At 43.5% G+C, this 23,524-nt stretch overlaps 3 protein-coding genes and 2 long non-coding RNA genes across 5 annotated transcripts; 4 read left to right on the top strand and 1 right to left on the bottom strand.

Annotated features, from left to right (window-relative positions):
* Nucleotides 1-3,895: 3,895 nt before the first annotated feature.
* LOC119323525 (probable pinoresinol-lariciresinol reductase 3) lies at nucleotides 3,896-7,062 on the top strand. The gene is made up of 5 exons (XM_037597206.1): nucleotides 3,896-4,127; nucleotides 4,223-4,357; nucleotides 5,734-5,971; nucleotides 6,079-6,282; nucleotides 6,795-7,062. The coding sequence occupies exons 1-5, from the start codon at nucleotides 3,939-3,941 to the stop codon at nucleotides 6,953-6,955; spliced, it is 927 nt and encodes a 308-aa protein (XP_037453103.1). The 5' UTR covers nucleotides 3,896-3,938; the 3' UTR covers nucleotides 6,956-7,062.
* A 254-nt stretch (nucleotides 7,063-7,316) lies between these two features.
* Nucleotides 7,317-16,922, top strand: LOC119323523. Its single transcript, XM_037597204.1, has 11 exons — nucleotides 7,317-10,145; nucleotides 10,468-10,578; nucleotides 10,662-10,694; nucleotides 11,571-11,739; nucleotides 11,819-12,000; nucleotides 15,092-15,228; nucleotides 15,343-15,438; nucleotides 15,688-15,757; nucleotides 16,018-16,092; nucleotides 16,176-16,221; nucleotides 16,301-16,922. The coding sequence occupies exons 1-11, from the start codon at nucleotides 8,940-8,942 to the stop codon at nucleotides 16,354-16,356; spliced, it is 2,181 nt and encodes a 726-aa protein (XP_037453101.1). The 5' UTR covers nucleotides 7,317-8,939; the 3' UTR covers nucleotides 16,357-16,922.
* LOC119323524 lies at nucleotides 12,523-14,969 on the bottom strand. The gene is made up of 4 exons (XM_037597205.1): nucleotides 14,190-14,969; nucleotides 13,969-14,107; nucleotides 13,738-13,871; nucleotides 12,523-13,594 (listed from the first exon to the last, which is right to left on the bottom strand). Exons 1-4 carry the CDS (start codon nucleotides 14,387-14,389, stop codon nucleotides 12,748-12,750), a joined length of 1,320 nt encoding a protein of 439 aa, XP_037453102.1. The 5' UTR covers nucleotides 14,390-14,969; the 3' UTR covers nucleotides 12,523-12,747.
* Nucleotides 16,923-17,552: 630 nt separating the features above from the next.
* Nucleotides 17,553-19,781, top strand: LOC119323329. The gene is made up of 2 exons (XR_005156263.1): nucleotides 17,553-18,782; nucleotides 19,009-19,781. It is a non-coding gene; the product is annotated as an uncharacterized LOC119323329 (long non-coding RNA).
* Nucleotides 19,782-20,051: 270 nt separating this feature from the next.
* LOC119323330 lies at nucleotides 20,052-23,314 on the top strand. The gene is made up of 2 exons (XR_005156264.1): nucleotides 20,052-21,196; nucleotides 21,423-23,314. It is a non-coding gene; the product is annotated as an uncharacterized LOC119323330 (long non-coding RNA).
* The last annotated feature ends 210 nt before the right edge of the window (nucleotides 23,315-23,524 follow it).

Raw genomic sequence — 23,524 nt, 5'->3', positions numbered from 1 at the left:
GTATTACACCACAACGGTGGCCCGAACCAGTATAAATCTTGTGTCTCTTGTGTTGTGAGTTCATCGATCTAGTTTAGGGATCGCAGCGAGGCTGTAGGCGTGAATTGGTAGGAGGAGATCTTCGTGCGCACCCCATAGTTCGAACCTTAAGGGTTTTGCCGGAACCCGATATCCGACATCTCCTCCCCTTTCCCCTTCTCTGGAAACTCAAATCCTCCCTAAGGAAGATAAATCCTAGCTCGTGCATAACAGATGGTCAAAGGTTCCGGCGGCTAGCTGTCGCCTGAAAGTGGAAGCAGAAGTTGGCCGGAGACCTCAATGGTAGTGTAACTTTTATCACCCAACGGCCTCATCTACCTGGTCTCTAACTCATCCCGACCGACCACAGACGCCGGCAGGGGTAGAGATACATCAACACCATTGTGTGCTTCAATCTGCTCCCTCACCAAGGCAAGCAGACGGAGGGGGTGGAGGCGCAGCCTCCGCACATCATTGTACTGTCGAGGAAGTTTCACCCGGACAGCGAACGGAGCTTCAAGTTCATCAGAAGGAAGAGCTCGATAAGTTAGAGGGCTACCGACTGCTTGGCCGTCCTGTGTGACATCGATGTCATTAGCACGTGGGCATAGAGAAACCAGGCGCATGAGACGTGATGGAGACAACAGTGGGTGTGGACTGGAGATCAAGTATCAGCTACTGCGAGAATGATGAGGGCCTGTGTGAGCGCCGCAGCGTGTTGGGCTGGGTGGCACGATGGGGGATGGCGGTGCCACTTCCACGGTGATGCAGACACAGGCATAACAGCAAGCGCGCAACGTCAGTGTGGCCTCTGGCTGAGTTGGGACAGCGTTTGCACAGTCTATTCCTTGAGTAAACCTCCTTTCGTTTCATGGTAGGCTGTAACATGTCTGTACAGTTAATTAACTTGAAGCACCTGCTCTCTTGGCAGCCTCCAATTCTGTAGTCTTGCAGCTTTTGTTAAGTAGTACATTAAAGTACATGTGCGTACTATTTATCCAACTAGCATGGCACTATGCTGAATTTGATATATGATTTGTGACTATTTATCTGAAATTTTAGCTGCACTTATGCTAGGTGGATTGGTTACTGCCGGCTAGAGGGCTCATATGAAACGATCTAGAGCATAGGTTGCAGTTTACTTCATCATGTTGTGTATACATGCATAAATCACATGTGTGTTTCACTTTTGAGCTAACTGCATATGTTTTCTGTTTCTTCTTTGTAATTTTGAAGAAAAAGTGTCACAATAAATGAATGTTTTCGTACATTTGCAATGGTGTCGCTCTTCTCCCCCTAAGCTAACTTATTGGGCAAAAAAGTATCAGAATGAAAAAAAAAAGTGTCATAATAAATGCCTGTTTATATAATTATGTTTACACATATTCATACGATTCAACTAGTTTCATACCGGCATAATTGTGCATTGATGGACTATAGCATGGATTAGGTGTTCCATTTATCCATGCAATTCATGATTACAACATTTATGTACTTGCTATTCCTATATTCGAGCGTACTATCTTGTGTTTGATATGTATTCTACTCATTCCGTCACGGTTTAGAAGGCACAGTTAAATTTGCGTGCGTTTCCACAATAGACAAGGTTTAGGGCGCATTGCATTTATTTCTAGTAGCTAAATAGTACTCTGATATACTATTCCTATATGCATGCGTAGTGTGAATGCTATTTTTTAACCCATCTCACAGCCAATAGATAACCACTTAGGTTCCAGAGAATTTCTAAGTGCGCCTTCTAAACCGTGATGGGGGGAGTATATTTATTGCCCTCGCGCTAAGATGTATTTAATTTGCGTTAGTCACGGGAGAGAGGAAAAATTCTTGCTCTTGTGCTATTTTCTACTCCCTCCAATCCAAAATAAGTGTCGCATTTTTGAACTAATCTTAGTTCAAAACTGCGACATTTATTTTGGATTGGAGGAAACCTTAGTTCAAAACCGCTACTATTATATTGGATCGGAGGTAGTATGTATTATCAAACCTCTTTAGCCTTCTTGATTTTTAAGTATTTGCCTGCTAACATGAGCAAGGAAATTTCTTCCTATGGTTACACTTGCACTTTTATTAAAGGCAGAAAGACTTACTAAGACGAGAACAATGTGAAATATAAAAAAAATGTACAATGGGGTTGCAAGGGGATTGCGAGCTGGCTACACCATTGACAAAGATTGTACGCCTATATTTGTATGCGAGAGATAGTAGGTCAAGGAGGTAGAAGGAGGTGGAGGAAGAAGTGGAAAACATTTTAGCAACAGAAAGACCGACATATCATCTACAGTTTTGCTAAAGCACATCTAGATGTGCCATAAATATTGCACATCTAAGTTCTATAACATTGATCTTACGTCAAGATTCGTGTGGATATTTCAATTTCCTTTTTTCTTTTTCTCTTACGGCTTGATTCACTCATTTAGATGTGCAATAGCTAGAGCACATCTAGATGTGCTCTAGACACACCCATCTAATGCTAGCGGTAAAAAGTACGACAATGTCGTCGGATATGCATGAGGATCCTACATGTATATGTTAGCCATAATTAGTGTTGAGCCAACAGAATATATATGCCCGTGTGCCGGGCACTTACCTAGTAAATAAATAAATAAATAAATAGACTCACAAAATGATAAAAGAATTGATAGTAAAATGACAATTTCTTTTTATTCGGAATAGTTTAGTAAACCTTATCAGGGTCAGTCAAATTCCAACTTGAGCCGTTTCAAGCTGCCTGATCAAGGGCCAGTTATTTTGCTGCCTTCTAAAATAAGCTGAAATAAACTATATTCTATCTTAATTAGTAGTTAAAAAAATAAATTAATTGCACTTTTAGGATAAACTAGGTAGGAGTAGCTTATTCTACAAGTCGAAAAAGCCACCAAATGAATTGCCACTAAACAAGTCAGCCAATCAACGGCGCCTGTTCCCCGCCAAAAAAAATTATAAAAAATCAACGACATCTGTTGATTCCAGGGCACATTTTCCTTGTTTCTTTTCCGAGTAAAATGCAAGCGTGGTCCTAATTCTTTTCTGAAAGTGTCACTTGGGTCCTAATTCTTTTAAAATGCATATCTGGGTCCTAAATCTTTCTAAATTGTTCACACGAGGTCCTTTTTTCGTCTGACCGTCGTTGACCAGCTCGCGTGGCGCTTTGACCGCCGCCACGTCGACTCGAGGGTCCACATGGAAGATTTCCCGCGGCTGGCGGTTGGGAATTTAAGCAATGTGGCCCCTGGAGTTTATGCTTTCCTCATTCCCAAGTCCCTAGGTCTTCTGCTCGCTCTCTCCCTCTCTGGCGCCGTCGCCGTCGCCGCCATGTCTGCTGCCACGAGCTCGTCTACTGTGAAGTGCCACTATGGTCCTACATTGCAAAGGATTCGCTCATTGATTCTGCCTAAATGAGAAGCGAAGGGGAACTAAACAGTAGGATTGGGATTAGGGTTACGAGAACTTACCATATCGCGGAGGAGGATCTCCGGGTCGCCGAAGATGTGGCGCCATCCTAGCGTCGCCGTCACCGGACAACAGCCAGCAACGACCCCCTCTTCTCACTGGAGCAGAGCCGCCGCCGTTAATCGCCCTGTTTTCGCCAGACGGGGAGAAGGAGAGGGGTGGGGAAGAGGAAGAGGGACCGCGAATGAAAGGGAATTAGGGTTAGAGGGTTTTTCTGCAAATATTCATGGCCGGTCGTTATCCCACATGGGCATTCTGGTATTGACGTGGCACTGGTCAGCGGCGGTCAGACGGGATTAGGACCTTACATAAACAACTTTGAAAGATTTAGGACTCAGATATGCATTTTAAAAAAATTAAAACTCAAGTGACAATTTCAGAAAAGAATTAGGACCGCGCTTGCATTTTACTCTTCTTTTCCCGTCCTTCGGCTCGGCTCGTAATCGGCGGCGATGTCAGAGGAGGCGGCGAGGAGCAGGGTCCTGGTGGTCGGCGCCACCGGCCGCCTCGGGGGAAGCCTCGTGCGCGCGAGCCTCGCCGCCGGCCACCCCACCTTCGCGCTCATCCGCCCCCGCCACTTCGCCCTCCCCGACTCCGCCCCCCTCAAGCCGCTCGCCGCGGCCGGCGTCACCATCCTCAAGGTAAACTCCCGTGATTCCGAGTGCTTACTGACGCTTCCTGTGCCGAAATCTCCATTCCGCCTGACCGACGTGCCAATTCCGTCCGTGTGGCTCAGGGCTCGCTGGACGATTACCCGAGCTTGCTGGAAGCCGTGCGGCAGGTGGACGTGGTCATCTGCGCGGTGCCCACGAAGCATGCGCTCGAGCAGAAGCCTCTGATTCGGGCTATAAAGGAAGCTGGGTGCGTGAAGGTGAGGTCTCCAGTGCGTATGCATATCTAATTAGTGCGGTTTAATTAAAGAGTAGTTGGCAGGTTGTTGTTTCGCCCGCAGTCATTAATGCAAAAACAATTTGGAAACCTACCGCTGTGTCCGTTTAAATAGGTTATTGTTTTAGTATTTGGAAACCGAGACATTAATGCAATTAATTAATTATTAGTCAGACAGTTACAGGCCTGCAGATAATTAGTACTCCCTCCGTCTAGGTGTGTAAGTCATCTTACGAAAACCAAATAATCCCAAAACACTTAGGCGCGGTGCATTAAATTCTACCTCGTTTCTTGTTTCTTGACATATCAACCAATAAGAGATGTGAGGTGTGCATGCTTTTAATGACTTGAGACTACCAAACACGACATGCAGTGGTTAGTTCATTGCATGCAATGCTATTAATTAGCAAATGAACATTAAGTTCTCTCGTTTTCTCCTCCTCCTTGGTCACGGTGCACAACCTAAGATGACTTACTCACCTAGACGGAGGGAGTACTACCTCTTTCTCAGTTTATAGGGCGTGCGCGTACCCCTAGGTCGTCTATTTGACCAACCTAATACAAGTCATATATTATAAAAAATATACCAATATAAACTTCAAATGTTCTATTTTCAAAAGATATATTTTTTATGTTATATAATTTATATTAGGGTGGTCAAATTGGCAACCTAGGTATACGCGTAGGACTTGTAAATTGAGACGGAGGGAGTAGTAGGGAGTTTTTCTACCGCATGGGACATGTGGTTAGCAAAATAAAAAAAAAGAGTAAGGAGTTTTTCTAACCGTATTTTCCCTAATACTAGCAGAGATTATTTCCAAAACAGCCCATAGTCTACCGCTTCACATGCACCTAGAATAATTAGCCACCGACATCGTCACAACCCAGTCAATGCCACCGCGGTTGAGGGCAATCGGTCACACGCCACCACTCTTCAAATATTGTTTCATCCTGTAGCAACGCACAGGTATTTAGCTAGTCTAATTAGTGGGGTAGTGTTTTTCTTATCTGAGTTGACAGTCGCATGGCGAATGTTCTATTTAGAATCAAATTGTTCGGAGTTGGTAGTACCTGCATTAGCAGAAATGACATAGTAAATGTGAAATGGAGGGGAATGAAATAGGACAATGTGCTCATTGGGCTAAACTTTATTACTTGGAAAAATCTGGAATAAAAGCTCCACACCACACAAAGAGACGCAGCCAAAAAGGCGACAGATATCTCCGTCCTAAACAAATGGAATTTTCAGTATCTCCGTCCTTTAGCAATCTAAGATTTTACATCGCAATTTTATTATTAAGAAGGAATTGCGGAGAAGATGCAAACCATTGCTTCTGATGTTGCAGTGAATTCATGCAGAGATTTATTCCGGCGGAATTTGGAGTTGATCACACAAAGGTGCAGATTTGTGACATGGACCATGGCTTCTATGAGAAGAAAGCTGAAATCCGCCGTTTAATAGAGAGCGAGGATATTCCTCACACGTACATCTACTGCAACTTCCTGATGCGCTATTTGCTTCCTTCGCTAGTGCAGCCGGGTCTAGATGCCCCTCCAAGAGATGAAGTTACAATATTTGGTGGAGGAGATACTAAAGGTCTGGTGAAAATATTACTTCTCTCTAATTGCTGTCTGATACCTGGAATGTAAAATGTTTCTTCCATGTTCTGTTTTTTTCCCTCAAGGAAGATTTTGTCTCTGCAGGTATCTTCGTTGAAGAGGGTGATGTGGCTAAATTTACGGTGTGTACCATAGAGGACCCCAGAACATTAAACATGACATTGTATCTGAGACCTCCGGGAAATATCTACTCACTGAATGAATTGGTTAGCCTCTGGGAGACAAAAATCAACAAATGCCTAAAAAAGATACATATAACTGAAGAGCAACTCGTTAAAAACATTCAGAGTAAGCTAACAGTACTCTTGGTGAAAGGTTTCCATGATATATTAGTAGAATTATTCTGTTGCTTTTGTATGTGCTCTGCTGCCAGGGTTATTCCTTTCAAATACCAGGTTTAATCAAATCCAACTTTGAGAAAGGTTCTGATGCTCTTTTCTGGTACAGTTGTCTGTAAATGGAAGGATGTGGTTTCGTTCTTTCAGTTAGAAAAACATAAGCTGTGGTTACCCCTTGCAATCTAATACATCCTCTGTTTCTAAATATAAGACATTTTAGCAGTAATAGAGGTAGTAGAAGTTTAGATGCTAATACTTTTTTTTTATCTTTCGCCTTACTCTACAAGTTCCAGCACTGACCTCTCATTTTTCTGAACCTTGGCATGAATAATTGTGAATACAGACTCACCACGAATTGTAACTCTGCTCCTATGTTTATAAGTAGTTTGTGAATAACACGTGAATGTTTTTCTATATTTATTTTTGTCATGTGTCTTATTCTTTCTCTTTTTTTATTTGCAGATGCACCGTTTCCTCTCAAAATGGATTTGATATTTATATATTCAGCTTTTGTTAAGGGTGACCACACGTATTTTGAAATTGACTCAAGAAGTGAAGGAACTCAACTGTATCCTGATGTAAAGTATACCACAGTTAGCGAGTATTTGGATACACTGGTTTAGAATGTTGGTGATCTGTATGTTGCTCATAAGTACCAACCTTTTGTTTCAATTGACATTTTGAATGACGATGAGAGTGATGAATGTGTTCCAAGTTCTTATGCTCGCATTTTAATGTGTTCCGGTCCCTTTCTGTTCTCTGAAAGAAGTGGGGAGTGATGAATGTGCATCGAGTTCTGTGTGCTCAATAAATATATGAAGCCGTCAGATGTTCTTATTGTTTTCCTGTCCGGTCTGTTAATTAACTGGCTCTTAGCTTTTTCTATCCTGTTCATTCCAGCTAATCTTATGAAGCACCAGCATTAGTTTTTGGCATGTGGCCATGTTTGTTCTAGAATCCTACGGATTATTTATAAGTATTTCTCATTATGTATTTAGTAATATAGTTAGTTCAGCAGCACAATGTGAGCAAAGAATCATGACAATAGTCTATAGTGGTTGGGTCCTACATATTCTGGATCCAGTTAGGTATATGTTTGGTGTTCATAGGAATACATGATTGTTTCTCGTATAAGCAGCCTAGGGAATGGGGCAGAGTGTCTGTTTCCTCTCTTGTGCTTTGGTTTCTTCTCTCCTTGGTGGAGTGGAAGAAAAGGACAAGAATTTCCAACACAGCAAGAAAAAGCTGTGTTTCTTGTCTTTCTCCTCTGATCTGTCTATAACTCCTGCTGTGGCCCTCCCTTTGGGCCTTAAACTGTGTATATGTTGAAAGAAAGTCATATCGCCCTTGCTTCTTCAGGTAACAACTTCCCTGATTCATCTTCGATTCATTTGAGTCAATTTGCACTATACATTTTGTTTATTTGAAAATTGCAACTTCTTAAGAACGAGATAACATGAGGTTAGTGCAAAAGGTATCAACCAGATATTTCATTCGAGATACCTCAGTTCTGATACTTCAATCAGATGGCATGAACGGATGGACCTAAAATGTGCTAATCCAATCCATCAATGATCTTACGTATGCATATACATTACCTTGTATGGCATGAATTTTTGGTGATAATATAGTTGCATCCGAATTCTGACAGTGCCAACCTAAACCTTCTTGCGTTAGCCTACTTTCAACTGCTGGCAGTACACTTCGTTGCTACCCTGGTCATATTTCAAATCCCACCAACTGTGTTCCAAGGAGTTGATGTGTCTGGAAAGGCTTCTCCAGGGCAGTACTTTCCATATGTCAGCTGCGACCTGAACTTGTTGATCTAGTTTTAGTTTGGCTTTGTTGCACCGGATGCTTGAATTGTTCTCTTATCACAAGATAGTGAACCGGCTACGAGGTCGTATAGAAAAGTATTTTCCATATCTAGGAGCCAGGGTTTTCAGCTTGTTCCCATAAAGGCCATCATTGATGTGTTATATAGTTGCATCCGAATCCATATATTCATTAGAATATATAATTTCTTTGATGTGTCGTATGAAAAAAGTGAACTATTGCAATTTAGTACTGCCATATATCAAGAATTCCATGATAGAGCAACGGGAGAGTAAAACCTGCGGACACCAAACTAATACTACTAAAGTTGACTAGTCTCTTGAGTCTGAATTAACATAACAGCGGGTCCATGTTACTATGTTAGCGGAGTTTACATTTTGCGCCACGCAGTAAGTTCTTGTTTTACTTATCATTCTAATGTTTTTATCTTCTACTCCCTCCGTAAAGGAAAATTGCTGGATTGCTGTCAAGCCAAATTATTTCTTTACGGAGGGAGTACAAGTTATGCTGGATTGCTGTCAAGCCAAATTATTTAGCAGAGTGCCTTATCACCATTGTAGTTGCATATTTGCATTGTGAACTAATTGCTGCTGTGGTATTATCATGCAGTAGAAGACAGGCCAAAAGTTACTTTGGATTTGTTTGAAGTTCAAGCTAGGCCATCATTAATCTTGGTCGTTAGCAATTTAAGAAAGGGTCTAGTAATTTTTTGTTGATCTCACAGTAATGCAATTTTTCTGAACCGCAGGAACTTAGATTGTGTGATCAAGTATGCTAGCTGCAGATAGCAATGCAGGGCACAATAGGCAATCGACACGCCCCAAAAGTGGCTATGAACCTTCAGATACAGAAACTGAGTGGCATGATAGCCCTTGGAATGATGCAATATTGAAATCACAGCGGACTCGGTTGCCTAAAGATCCTGCTAAGGACCCCCAAGTTGGTGCTAGAAGGCAAAACACATCTCCTAACCGTGTAAGAGATTATCCTGACGAGAAAACTTCAAGCTTGAGGAATAATCGTACTCCGCCCAGGGTCACCGAACAGAGGCGCCATACTTCCCCATATGCTGGTGGAAACAATGAATCACGCAAGAAGAGCAGCCGGACACCTCCCAGATTTCGGTCTTCTATGGAAAAATTTAGTCGATCGTCGATCAAGGAGAGGATATCCCGTAGCCGGTCAATTTCTACACCGAAACTACGACCTCATGAGAAGGAGCATCCTTCTAGAGTTCCTGCATTCCGTGGCACTCCTGTCTCAACACAGGTAGAAAGAGACTCAATTGATGTTATGAAAGGTGGTTCACATGCAGAAAATTGTTCCCCAGAGATCAATGAGTTAGTTGCAAATAGCAAGGGGCCTAGTTCCAAACATAATGAGTACACATGTACAAGCACAGAGTCTGCAGGTGACATCTTCTTCTCCCGTGACTGTAGGGCCCCGCTTGCGAAAACATTAGTAAAGAATAACAGTATTGACAAATCCTTCACCTCTGATTCAAACGTCGATGATGCTGATGTTACTCAAGCAAATAGCAATAATTTGGGCCGGACATCACAGTTTGTTTCAGTCAGGACTGGTTTTTCACGAACTACAAACACCGGCTATGCTAATGGTCGGCACTCCCAAGTTAGCAGTGGCACCACTTTGAGTAGGCGGTTAAACAGTGACCGGTTTAGTGGGGACAGTGGAAAGTTCAGTGATTTCACTGGGAAACTAGTTGGAGGCGTCATGAAATTCACCTCTAGCAGGCAGAAGACCCAAAATGATGCTTGGTTTCCATGTGTGATTGGAAAGTCATGTCGTAAACCAGAACCGACGAACCACAAAACAAATGATGATTCTGAATCAACTTTTATTCGGAAGGCACTTGTTGTGGAGAAGATTAGACTTTTCTGGGCTGATAAATATCGTCCACGGACTTTGAGTGGATTTACTTGTCACAGGGAGCAAGTTCAACAGCTTAAGCAATTGGTAACAACTTCAAGCTCTTTCCTAACTACACAAGTTTTATTAAGTACAATTTCTAATTCTCAATGTAACTTTGTCATTAAACAAGAACTCTCTTGGTTAATTTCTCAACCGGAGTACTTATGTTATGGTTCAAAAAATTGAGCCAAAAAACTCCAGTTAATCTTAATTCATTCTACCGGCCAGTTATATTAAATCCAAAAATAGCTAATCTGTATAAATTTACTTGGCAATTGCATGGCTACGCTAAAATCTATAGATAATTGTTCCAGTAGCTCAATGTTAGCTATCTAGACTTCTAAATGTGAGTTCACGTTCTTGACAGATCTCCCCTGAGTTTTGCCCTCATATCATTCTCAAAGGGCCTCCAGGATCAGGAAAGAGATCATTATGCAGAGCAGTACTCACTGAGATCTTTGGTGATTCCTCTCTGAATGTACAACTTTAAACACTGCAATAAGCCATATTAATATACTACACATTATAGACCGCATTAACTATTTGTTGTTCCTTTTCCAGGTATCTCACTATTTGAAGAGTTGCAATGCCCAGGTTAGTTCTGTCATGGACAAGTAGATGTTATATAGTTGTTTTATGCACTTTAGGGTATTTGGACATCCCTTAACCTGAGCTCATTTTGATGCTGATGCAACATTCCTGCCAATTGCAAAAATTGTATGCTGTAGTTTGCATAAAATCATGGCCTTCTTGTTTGAAGACAATGTAAAAGTTTAATTGTATCATTGAAGGAAGTCGAAATTGCTTTACTTAGGTTCATGCAGTCTTGCTTGCTAGCTCATCGTTTTAGCTAAAGGATAGGGAAACAATTCACAAGGACCACCGCAAGTATTGAGCCAAAATAATATTACTTCTCAAATGAGCTTTGTAAATTGTTAACTTTATATGTAGTTTCGTGTCAAAGTGCATCTGTAAGTCCATAGAGATCTAGTTTGTGGTTCATGTCTTGTGTTGTTCAGCATTTTAGAAGAAATTAGGCAATTTCTGTAATGTTGATGTTTGCAGTCTCTTTTCTAACTCATCTCCATACAAAAATTCAAAAAAATAAACTCATCTCCATACCAGGTTAGCATATTTGTTTTCTCTGAGACAATTGAAATTTGAACCATCATTTCATCCCAACAACTTTTGGAGTGGAATAAAAACATAAATTCTTCATTGCTCAACAGTCAACATTTAAATGCGTGCATACTGCTTACCATGTGGCACTACCATCTAATTATTATACACATTGATGTATCCCTCAGTTGGCAAGCAAAGGTTTTCCATAATATTACCTCCGTTCCAAAACAAATGTCGTAGTTTCACGACATTTATTTTGGAACGGAGGGAGTATATTAAAAGAACACCACATAAGGTAATTATGTTATAGGAATTTTAAGTGAGAATGGGTTCCCCTGATTTTGGCAGGGACCTGCATCTGCCCCCATTTTTGTCCCATTGTCATCAAGTGATCACCATGTCGAACTCAATATGAGGTCTCAATCCAAGAATGCCAGATATGCTTTGACAGCTCTGGCAAATGAAATGTCAAGTAAGCATAAAATCACTGAGATATCTGCAACAAAGAACTTCAAAGGTATCATCCTGTGCAGTGCTGTTTTTTTAATTCTCATTTCTTTTGAAAACTTCCTAACACACTTATTTATCGATTCCAGTTATTGTTCTCTATGATGTTGACAAAGTTAGTGAGAATAATCAGCGTTTGATAAAATGGATAATCGATTCCTCCTCTGATTCATGCAAGATAATAATGACTTGCCAAGATGGGCCCCATCTTCTTGATTCTATTACAAACCGTTGTAAGCTTATTAGCATTGGTGTGCCAAATACACGTGAGGTGAGTTTTCTCGGGTTTTTTGTTGTACTTCCATTCGAAGGATTGGGTGTGTATGCAGATCGCAGAACAAGTATCTAATGCATACATGTGATTTTACAGAATTCCAGTGATTACAATACACATTAGCTTCTTACCAACTAGCTAAGTCTCCAATTTGAAACACAGAAACAAGACTGAACACTAACACTGCAGTTTGTTCCGAGAACCATTAAGATTGATGACTGCCAGGTCCCATATGTCATAACAAAATGGGTCTCTGCTGGAGTGGATGACTTTTTCTCTATTTAGAGGTTATTGCCAGTCTGCTAGAGATGGTCTAAAGTGCCTCCAATAGCCACTCTTGTAAGACTACCATCCTTGCTGTTGGTGCTTCAAACGTTCCATGAAAACCCACGGAAAGCATAATGCGGTGTCAAAAAATTACAGCCCAGTCTCAGAACCTCAACGCAGTTAAAGAAAATAATGGTTGCATTACAATCCAACCAAGATAATGAGCAGTTAAACAATGACATTATTTCGATAGAAATTAGTAGAACCCCAATAAATTATTTCTGATAAAACAACAAGAATACTTGTTCTTTTTTTTGTGTGTGAACAATTCTGTCTCAAGAAAAGAGTACTGCGAGTCTCAACACCCAGTCTTGTACAAATCTGCCTACTGTATACGTCTGTCTCATCTCTGGGCTGTTATTCTATGATAACATTTTACTACAACAAGATTTGGTACTGGATCAGTCCAGCAAAGCATTACAACTCAATGACAATAGGGGAATTTGTCAGATCAATAATCTTGGGGCAAATGCTGGCCACTTTGCTGCAATCTCTAGCAAACCGGGCGACTGGTGTAACCAAGTCTACCACATCAATTTCATGGAAGAAAAGATTACCATCGTCTGAACCTGCCTTCAACACTGGAGATGCTTCTCCTGTCACACAGTTTACTGATCTTCCAGCAACATCATCGCTGCACGAGCTCGAGGAACATCGAGGTGGTGTTCTAGACACGTGCAATTCCGATGTCTCGTGAATTCCTCCCCATTCCATGTAACCGAAGTCATCAGTGGGATATTCAACATCAGAGTCAGCAATTCTGGTTTCTTCTTCCACTGGTTGGGCCGCAGAGGATTCTGAAATTCTTGATCCACAGACCCCACTCCGTTCCATCGGGGCAAAAAACTCATCAGTGTCTGATTCACCGAAGTCATCAACGGTATATTCAACATCACAGTCAGCAATTCTGGTTTCTTCTTCCACTGGCTGGGCTGCAGAGGATTCTGAAATTCTTGATGCAATGACCTCACTCCGATCCATTGGAGCAAAAAACTCATCAGTGTCTGATTCACCGCCTACAATTCTGGTTTCCAAATCCAGTGTCTGCAAACCATGATCAGAAGCGTCGCTGCCAACAACCGCATCTGGTTCTTCTTCATCCTCTCTAGGCTCCATAATATCCTCCTCGGACGAAAGGCCCTCGACGTAGCACGGGAGATCCTCCATCGGGCTAACGACAGTCTTCATGTGGCAGGGGAGGGCCGGGCAGCCCGCGGTGAACTTGGTATTCTTGGTGGAGAAGAAGTTCACCGTCAGATTCAAGCTGGCAACACACACACAGACACAGGCATCAGAACAGCCGTTCACATCAGTAATACTGTTACTAGTCAACTCTGGCCGGCCCCAAGGAAAGAAGAATCCATGGATGGAGCAGCTAGAGATAGGAGAAAGAGAGAGGGGCCTTACTTCTCCCATGAAGGGAGGTTGAGCATGGTGTAGGCGAGTTTGACCTTGTTGCCGATGCCGCCGAGCGACTTGAATTCGGCGGCGGCCTTGCGGACGGCCAGCGACTCGGTTGGGTGCTGCCACGCCCACTCGAACTGCAGGCCGAGAAACACACGTTTAGTAAGAAGAAGCAGAGGAATCGTAACCCATCACGGGACGAAGTGAATCTTGGAAGAAGGGGTTGTTAATTACCTGGAGGGCGGCGACGTTGGTGGGGAAGCCGTAGATGCAGAGCATCATCTCCCAGGGGCGGCCGCGCTTGGTCCGCCAGGCGCCGCATCGGAGCTCGCCGTTGTGCTGCCGGATCCGCCGCCGCGGGTTCACCGTGAACCTGCCACACAACCGTCAATCAGGTGCAAGAAGCAAAGATGAGATTTTGGATTGATGCGAGACGAGGTGGGGAGTGGGGGTACCCGATGTACGTGCGGCTCTTGCTGCGCGGGCAGAGCGAACGGAGGAGGTAGCAGCAGAAGAAGCGGCCCCCGCCGCCGGCGGCTTTCTCAGGTCCATCTTTGGTTTCCTCGTGCCCGTCGCCCGCCACGGCTGCCGCCTTCGCCGCAGGACGCGGCCTCCTCTTGCCCTTGGCCGCCGTTCCCCTTCTTGCCCTACCCATCTCTCTCTCTCTCTCTCTCTCTCTCTCTCTCTCTCTCTCTCTCAGCAGCCTGATGCGGATTTGGGCGAATTGGATGGGGGATTGCTCCGAGATGAAGGCCGCCTCTCCGATCCCGTGTGATGGATTTACAAGCCAACGGCTATTTTTCAATTGATGGATTTACATTTTTTTTAAGAGAGAAACCTCACTTGACCCCGTCGTCAGACAGACGCGTAGCGGTTGGCTCTTTGGCTGGCTGCCGGATCCTCTTTGTGGGCTGGACCTTTTCCTGGGCTTCGTCCCGGGCCTCCGTCATAGGCCTCGAGCCTCGATTCCTCAGTTGAGACGACGCCGTCTCCGAGAAGATGGGCAGCCGGCCGCCAGAAACCCTAGCGCGGAGGGCTCGCGAGGAAGGAAGGAGAGGGTTCGAGCGAGCGAAAGGCGACCACGAAGGTGCGGGTGTGCTGTGCCAGTGTGCCCTGCCTGTGTGGGGTTTGGTGGAAGCAACACGTGAAAACAAATCGACTTCTGTCAATGGGGACCTACCTGGTAGCCACACAGCGGGCGGAGAGGCTCTGAGAGTGTCCTGTATCCACCGGGATTGAGGTTCCGTTTTATCTTGATGAAATGAAACACGGATGACTCACAAATATGCTTGCAGTATTTGCCTTTCATTTTCGGATGCATTGCATTAGCTGACTTGCAAATAAATAAATAAAACAGGTTGTGGAGGTTCTCAATCACATATCAAAAAGAGAGAGTTTCGATCTCCCCGCAAGTTTGGCTTACACCATTGCGACTCGATCCGCGCACAACATGAGGGAGGCGATATTGGCTCTGGAGGCATGCAAAGCTAACAAGTATGCTTTGTAGTATTTGTCCCTTCTCAAGTCTTTTTATTTCCTTCAGTTTTGCATTATGATGATGATCCTAGCATGTGCTCTTCACTTCCATTTGTCCCTTTGATCTACCAGTTACCCCTTTGTTGATGGACAAGCTATACCGCTAGGATGGCATGGTGTTCTTGAGGAACTCGCAGCAGAAATTTTAGAAGATCCTTCTCCCAAAAGGTTTGCTGGAGTAAAACAAAATTTAGCTATGAATGTTTTCATTGTCCTTCCTTACATCTCATTGGTTGTGAACATTTTATCATTATTATGCTTTAAGTACCACCAATATTTCACTTTATGAATTGCCGCAGCTTTGATCAGTCACCAACTCACCATTGTTTTATTTATTTTACTAACACTGGAAAATGTTATTGAGCTGTGCGATTATATTCGCAGCCTTATTTGCTAACGCGTCAAAGTATTACACAGGTTGTTTTTGGTACGAGGCAAGCTCCAAAAACTTTTGGTTGAATCCGTGCCTCCTAAACTTGTTCTCCAGGTACGAGTTATTCAGATTTAACCTCAAGGATGCTACTCCCTACGTTCCTAAATATAAGTCTTTTTAGAGATTTCAATATGAACTACATACATATGTATATAGGCATGTTTTAGAATGTAGATTCACTCATTTTGTTTCGTATGTGGTCCATATTGAAATCTCTAAAAAGACTTAAATTTAGGAGCAGAGGGAGTACTATATAGCTCTCCAGACATAACCGTGTGATTAAACATCATTCTTGATTATCATTTTGCCTGCAGAAACTTGTAGAGCTTTTCCTAAAGGGAATCCATGCTAACATAAAGAGAGATGTTTATTACTGGCACGCCTACTACGTGAGTTTCCTCGGCATTTTCGTGTTTTAAATGCACTTCCCCTGTGAGCGATGATAACCATGCACGACGATACTGAATTTCAGGATAAGAGGTTGCCAGCTGGAGCCAGTGCACTGCTGAAACTGGAAGGTAATTTGGCACTCATGATATCATGTAAACTAAAACAGCCTGAAACCATGAAAGTTAATTGTTGGCTTTGCTTGTGCAGAATTTATCGCCAAGTTCATGAGCATCCACCGGAAGAGCTTGGCAGCCGATTCATGAAGACTCCACTAGACCATCCGAGAAAATTTGGCATGCCTGCACGCAGTTCAGCTGAACCCTGCAGCCAGTATGTATTTGGTTCACCAGTCATGGAGCCTGCCGGCGTTCATAGTAGAAGTATTTTGGAGTGGGGAAACGAGATGAAACGAAACGGGGACTGAAACCAGTCCGTTGTGCAGTAAGCCTATGCTATGTACAGTACTCCCTCTGTCCGAAAATACTTGTCATCAAAATGGATAAAAAAAGATGTATCTAAAACTAAAATACGTCTAGATACATCCCTTTTATCCATTTTGATGACAAGTATTTCTGGACGGAGGGAGTACATGTGTTTTTTGTGCATTTGGTCCGTGTCTGTACTCGACGAGTCTATTATGCATTTTCACATCGGCGGATTTGGAATGTGAAGGAATAGAACTTCACAGGTGTTTGAAGTTTGAGTATATGTGGAGTCGTTTGCTAGAGCATCTTAAGGGCAATGGTCAAATTTGACGTCCCATATGTCCGCGGACATGGCAATAGTCAAATTTGGCACTCTGTATGTTCGTGGACATCAGGTGTCGAGCCTCATTTGTATTCGTCTAATGGCGTCCGTTGACGGTGTAGTTGTACTCCGGAGTCTCCCCATCACACTGTCTTTAAAGAAGGAAGATCGTTGAAGAGACCATGCTATGTTGAAGAAAGAGTGTCACCTTCACAAGTCTTTGATGTAACTACTTCAATAATGTTGGTGGGCTCTTTGATGTTTCCTTGGTATTGCCCTAACAAACCTACCAGACAGTTCTTCTATTACTAATGCATGCAGCCGGCACAACCAAGTATAATGTGAAAGCCTCTTGCTACTCTAATTGGCAAAAGTTTGTATGTGTCTTTGACATTTCGTTATGTTCAGTACTCCGGTCCAAACACCTTCCTCATGGTAGACAAATCTTATCATTGTGTCAATGCATGCGCTCTCTTGCATCCAAACATACATTTGTATATAAGGAAAGAATGACGATGCTCCGGTGCAATCCTTCTTCTATATCTATACTACTATTAAAAGAGCAAACATAAACTCCCCTAAAGCCACACAACAAATTGTACACGGGATAAGCAGGACCTCCGATCAAATCAAATTAAACATATCCTACTGTCCATATTATGTAAATGGTCTGCCACCCAGATCAACGGTTTAGATCAGATGTTCTGCCGAGCAGACGCCGCGGTTTGCCAATTGTCCTAGCGCTCCGCGTCCCGGATTGATTCCACCCGAATCGCGTTGACGAGCTGTTTATCCCGCTAATTTCTCTGCTCCAGGCCTCACGCTCGATCTCCCTCCCAATTAATCTCATCTTCTCCTCCGGAGCGCCAGGCTTGCTTGCCCGATCTGGCACCGTCCGCCGCCGCTGGGCCTCGCCTAGACCACGCGTCGCCGGCGCTGCCGGCTGTCCGCCCAAACGCCTCCCTCTCCTCTCCCGTTTCTCTCCTTCGCCCGTTGCCGTCGTCCGTCCGACCGGCCGCCGCGCCACGCGCGCCGCCGCACCGGTGCGTCGCCTGCCGAAGCATGCTCTCACGCCGGCGACCTGCGCCGCCCCACTGCCGGCCCTCCTGGACGCCATCTTCACCACCGTTCCTCCTATCCGCCGTCGCACCGGTGCATCGCCCGCCGGAGCATGCTCTCAAGCCAGTGACCTGCGCCGCCCCACCGCCGGCCCTCCTCGACGCCACCTTCACCGCCGCTCCTCCTATCTGCCGCCGCCCCACGCACGCCGTCACCACACACCTCTAGCCGGCGGCCTCTCCTTACGCGTGTGTCGCGGGTCGACGCCTGCCGCTCCTCTGTGGTCTCGCCTGATAGCCCTGTCAGATGCGGGGAGGAGGACGAGGTCGCCGCAGAGAGGTCGCCCCGCCTGCTACCGGATCCGCTCATGGACATCGTGCCGCGCATCGACGTCGGCACCAAGCAGTGCCTCCCGCTCCGAATGCGTCAGGCAAACCGCTCTGAATCGTGCAGTGATATTTTGATCTAATTGTTCCAGAGGTACGCAGTTGCTTTTCTCTGCTAATAACATCTTGGAGGTGGCATGCCTTTGGTGAAGGAATTGGAAGCTGGCGTTGGTTTTATTAGAGGATCCGTCCAGGTCAGACGTTCTTATCACTAAATATGGTGAACGGGGGTCTGAAATGGGAACTGTCAATTACAGGCATGCGTATTGTTTGACATTCTTCAGAAGTAGTGCTAGGCATGCGTATTGTTTGACATTCTTCAAAAGTGCCATTTCCTGTCAAGTTGAATGAGATGCTATTGACATCTACCATCTGAAAAAAAGGAGATTGGTTTGTGTTGTGCAATTGGGTTGACTAGGCTTTTATTAATTTTACATTCAGGAAGATATGCTCCTCCGCGTGAGCCACACCAATCTCAAAGGCCTCTTCCACTGTCGGTCAGCTCTCCACCCCCATCTCCGCTCACTGATTTCCTTCACTTTCGAAATTTCTGTGGATTATACTCTCCTGTGCAATTGATAGTGAGAAATCGAATGCGAGGTTTACTGATGATAAGCTTCAACTATGTAGTGGTCTCTTGCATGGCTTATCGGATTTCGTGTAATTTGCAAATAATAAACTGACAATACAGCAAAACTTACTGAAGACATCTTTTCTTTCCAGTCAAAGGTACTTCATCATGCTTGCTACTATAAGGAAGGAAGTGGAACCACGGTTCATAAATAATAAGATTTTTCTGTCTGTTTTTTATTCACACTGTACTGCAACGGTTATCTACTTGCAATCAACCACTACATCTAATGCTTCCTAGATCTGGAACGTCAAGGTGTGGTTTCCTTGTTTTTCACTATTCCATTTGACGCTTCATTTTCAAAATACATGAAAATTCCTTGGTGAAATGTCTACTTTATCTACAACAATTATCGCTACTGTCTTATTGAAGAACTGATTCCAACGACTAGATTGTGACATGATGAAATGCCCCCTCTATCTTCAAGGATTGCTAGGAATATTTTTGGTATTTTGGTAATGCTATTGGAGTGAGTTTGCAACGCCTATTTGATAATAATCATTGCGTGATTTTTTCAGTCAGAGAGAGATTTGTGCCAAAAACAAATGCACAAATACCAAATTTTCGAACCCTCTTGAAATTAATGTATTTGGTTAAATGACACCGTTGTATGGCATTATTGTACAAAGACGTGATGCTGGATCATGCGAACAAACTTAGTGGTGTATATACTTGCATAGGCAATTTGTGAAGCTTACATATTTGATATTTGAGATGATGTTTTTGATGGTATATCATTTGTTATGTTGATGCAAATAACCTTGACATATGCCTATTTTATTGACTGTTTTTTTTCAGAATTTTTTGTCGACCTATTAAATTTCCCAATCTTTTTGCAGTGATGTGCATCTATTAAATTTTCTCATCTATATCTATACTTCTATACTACTATTAAAAGAGCAAACATAAACTCCCCTAAAGCCACACAACAAATTGTACACGGGATAAGCAGGACCCTCCGATCAAATCAAATTAAACATATCCTACTGTCCATATTATGTAAATGGTCTGCCACCCAGATCAACGGTTTAGATCAGATGTTCTGCCGAGCAGACGCCGCGGTCTGCCAATTGTCCTAGCGCTCCGCGTCCCGGATTGATTCCACCCGAATCGCGTTGACGAGCTGTTTATCCCGCTAATTTCTCTGCTCCAGGCCTCACGCTCGATCTCCCTCCCAATTAATCTCATCTTCTCCTCCGGAGCGCCAGGCTTGCTTGCCCGATCTGGCACCGTCCGCCGCCGCTGGGCCTCGCCTAGACCACGCGTCGCCGGCGCTGCCGGCTGTCCGCCCAAACGCCTCCCTCTCCTCTCCCGTTTCTCTCCTTCGCCCGCTGCCGTCGTCCGTCCGACCGGCCGCCGCGCCACGCGCGCCGCCGCACTGGTGCGTCGCCTGCCGAAGCATGCTCTCACGCCGGCGACCTGCGCCGCCCCACCGCCGGCCCTCCTGGACGCCATCTTCACCACCGTTCCTCCTATCCGCCGTCGCACCGGTGCATCGCCCGCCGGAGCATGCTCTCAAGCCAGTAACCTGCGCCGCCCCACCGCCGGCCCTCCTCGACGCCACCTTCACCGCCGCTCCTCCTATCTGCCGCCGCCCCACGCACGCCGTCACCACACACCTCTAGCCGGCGGCCTCTCCTTACGCGTGTGTCGCGGGTCGACGCCTGCCGCTCCTCTGTGGTCTCGCCTGATAGCCCTGTCAGATGCGGGGAGGAGGACGAGGTTGCCGCAGAGAGGTCGCCCCGCCTGCTACCGGATCCGCTCATGGACATCGTGCCGCGCATCGACGTCCGCACCAAGCAGTGCCTCCCGCTCCGAATGCGTCAGGCAAACCGCTCTGAATCGTGCAGTGATATTTTGATCTAATTGTTCCAGAGGTACGCAGTTGCTTTTCTCTGCTAATAACATCTTGGAGGTGGCATGCCTTTGGTGAAGGAATTGGAAGCTGGCGTTGGTTTTATTAGAGGATCCGTCCAGGTCAGACGTTCTTATCACTAAATATGGTGAACGGGGGTCTGAAATGGGAACTGTCAATTACAGGCATGCGTATTGTTTGACATTCTTCAGAAGTAGTGCTAGGCATGCGTATTGTTTGACATTCTTCAGAAGTGCCATTTCCTGTCAAGTTGAATGAGATGCTATTGACATCTACCATCTGAAAAAAAGGAGATTGGTTTGTGTTGTGCAATTGGGTTGACTAGGCTTTTATTAATTTTACATTCAGGAAGATATGCTCCTCCGCGTGAGCCACACCAATCTCAAAGGCCTCTTCCACTGTCGGTCAGCTCTCCACCCCCATCTCCGCTCACTGATTTCCTTCACTTTCGAAATTTCTGTGGATTATACTCTCCTGTGCAATTGATAGTGAGAAATCGAATGCGAGGTTTACTGATGATAAGCTTCAACTATGTAGTGGTCTCTTGCATGGCTTATCGGATTTCGTGTAATTTGCAAATAATAAACTGACAATACAGCAAAACTTACTGAAGACATCTTTTCTTTCCAGTCAAAGGTACTTCATCATGCTTGCTACTATAAGGAAGGAAGTGGAACCACGGTTCATAAATAATAAGATTTTTCTGTTTGTTTTTTATTCACACTGTACTGCAACGGTTATCTACTTGCAATCAACCACTACATCTAATGCTTCCTAGATCTGGAACGTCAAGGTGTGGTTTCCTTGTTTTTCACTATTCCATTTGACGCTTCATTTTCAAAATACATGAAAATTCCTTGGAGAAATGTCTACTTTATCTACAACAATTATCGCTACTGTCTTATTGAAGAACTGATTCCAACGACTAGATTGTGACATGATGAAATGCCCCCTCTATCTTCAAGGATTGCTAGGAATATTTTTGGTATTTTGGTAATGCTATTGGAGTGAGTTTGCAATGCCTATTTGATAATGATCATTGCGTGATTTTTTCAGTCAGAGAGAGATTTGTGCCAAAAACAAATGCACAAATACCAAATTTTCGAACCCTCTTGAAATTAATGTATTTGGTTAAATGACACCGTTGTATGGCATTATTGTACAAAGACGTGATGCTGGATCATGCGAACAAACTTAGTGGTGTATATACTTGCATAGGCAATTTGTGAAGCTTACATATTTGATATTTGAGATGATGTTTTTGATGGTATATCATTTGTTATGTTGATGCAAATAACCTTGACATATGCCTATTTTATTGACTGTTTTTTTTCAGAATTTTTTGTCGACCTATTAAATTTCCCAATCTTTTTGCAGCGATGTGCACCTATTAAATTTTCTCAAAGAAAAAATGACTGTTATATGTCAGCTTGTCAGTTCAGACGATCAGAGGAGCATCTTCATCTTATCATATCTTTGCCTGTAGTGCCCAATATTGCTATGTTATGTGTATAGTTGAAGATGTAGCTGCACAGTGATTTCTTATGGCCTTCTCAATTTCAGTTATTACTTCAGATTTTGTCTGATATTTGGCTGAGCAAAAATTATATCCATCAGATAGCTTGCTATTTCCCCAGTGGTGCAGATTTTCTCTGAAATGATATATCAGCTAAACATTCTGGATATGCGTGTGTTCTTGCAAATGTACTCAAAGCCTCAACCTAGATTTTGTCGGAACCAAAGTTCACTTCTGATAGAGTACGTGTTCTGCCTATACCTTTTCGGTTGCTACATGATTTTGTTTGGGTACTGAGTATATAGCATGTTAAAAAGGGCAAAATGTTTAAAAATATTTTATAATTAGGAACAAGATCAATTTCGTTCATTTACATGAAAACATTCTTTGCAAGTTCCCCTGCTCTCACAAAAGGAACACTCTGGTATACTTCCAAAAGCATTACATAGGTTATGACATGGCACTTAGGTCACTAAGCCCCCAGTGTTTTATTTTGTACTCTTGTTTATTCTCTTCCAATTTTTGAGCCAAGGTCAGCAGTAAAATGTATCTGGTCCATAATAATTGTTCTTTACACAACAAACACAATACAGTTTTATTTTCCTTCCCGATTTATAATTTGTATTCCTTGCAAAAATGACATGGAACTATAGATTATTCTTGAACCATAATAATGTGCATAATGGTGCTACAATCCGGCACTGTTGTTATTTCATATTAGTTAGTATAGTATGAACAGTATGCAGTTTTGTTTCCTTGGAACCAAGTAGGTACCTGGAGTTTTATTGCTTGGGATGTGTAACCTACTCTGAACATGCAACTCAATCACACATGTTTGGAGCAAAGCATTTTTTTTTTCATGTCTATGCACTTAGTTTGGTACAGTTTTGAGATTTCATGTCTAACTTACTTTCACATTTTGTTGTATAATATGGATCCAGAGCCTATGACCAAGTTTCTGTCTGTGTGTTACTTGACTATCAATCTGTGTGACGAAATTGACTAAGGTGCTGTTGTATGTAATGTGTTTTTGTTAAGTCTGTCTGTATGGTTGAGAAGTCCATTGCGTGCGCATGTTCGGCGGGAGACATGGTGCTCATATGGAAAGAAAAATATCTGCAAAGCTATATTTAGCTCAAATTAAGATTGGAGTTACATTATTGCACTTGATCATTTTATGATTGTCTCCTAACTAGGATAAATTGGAAAATTTCTT

The sequence above is a fragment of the Triticum dicoccoides genome, chromosome 6B, assembly GCF_002162155.2.
Source record: "Triticum dicoccoides isolate Atlit2015 ecotype Zavitan chromosome 6B, WEW_v2.0, whole genome shotgun sequence".
NCBI lineage: Eukaryota > Viridiplantae > Streptophyta > Magnoliopsida > Poales > Poaceae > Triticum > Triticum dicoccoides.
This window is presented reverse-complemented; position numbering and strand designations above follow the sequence as displayed.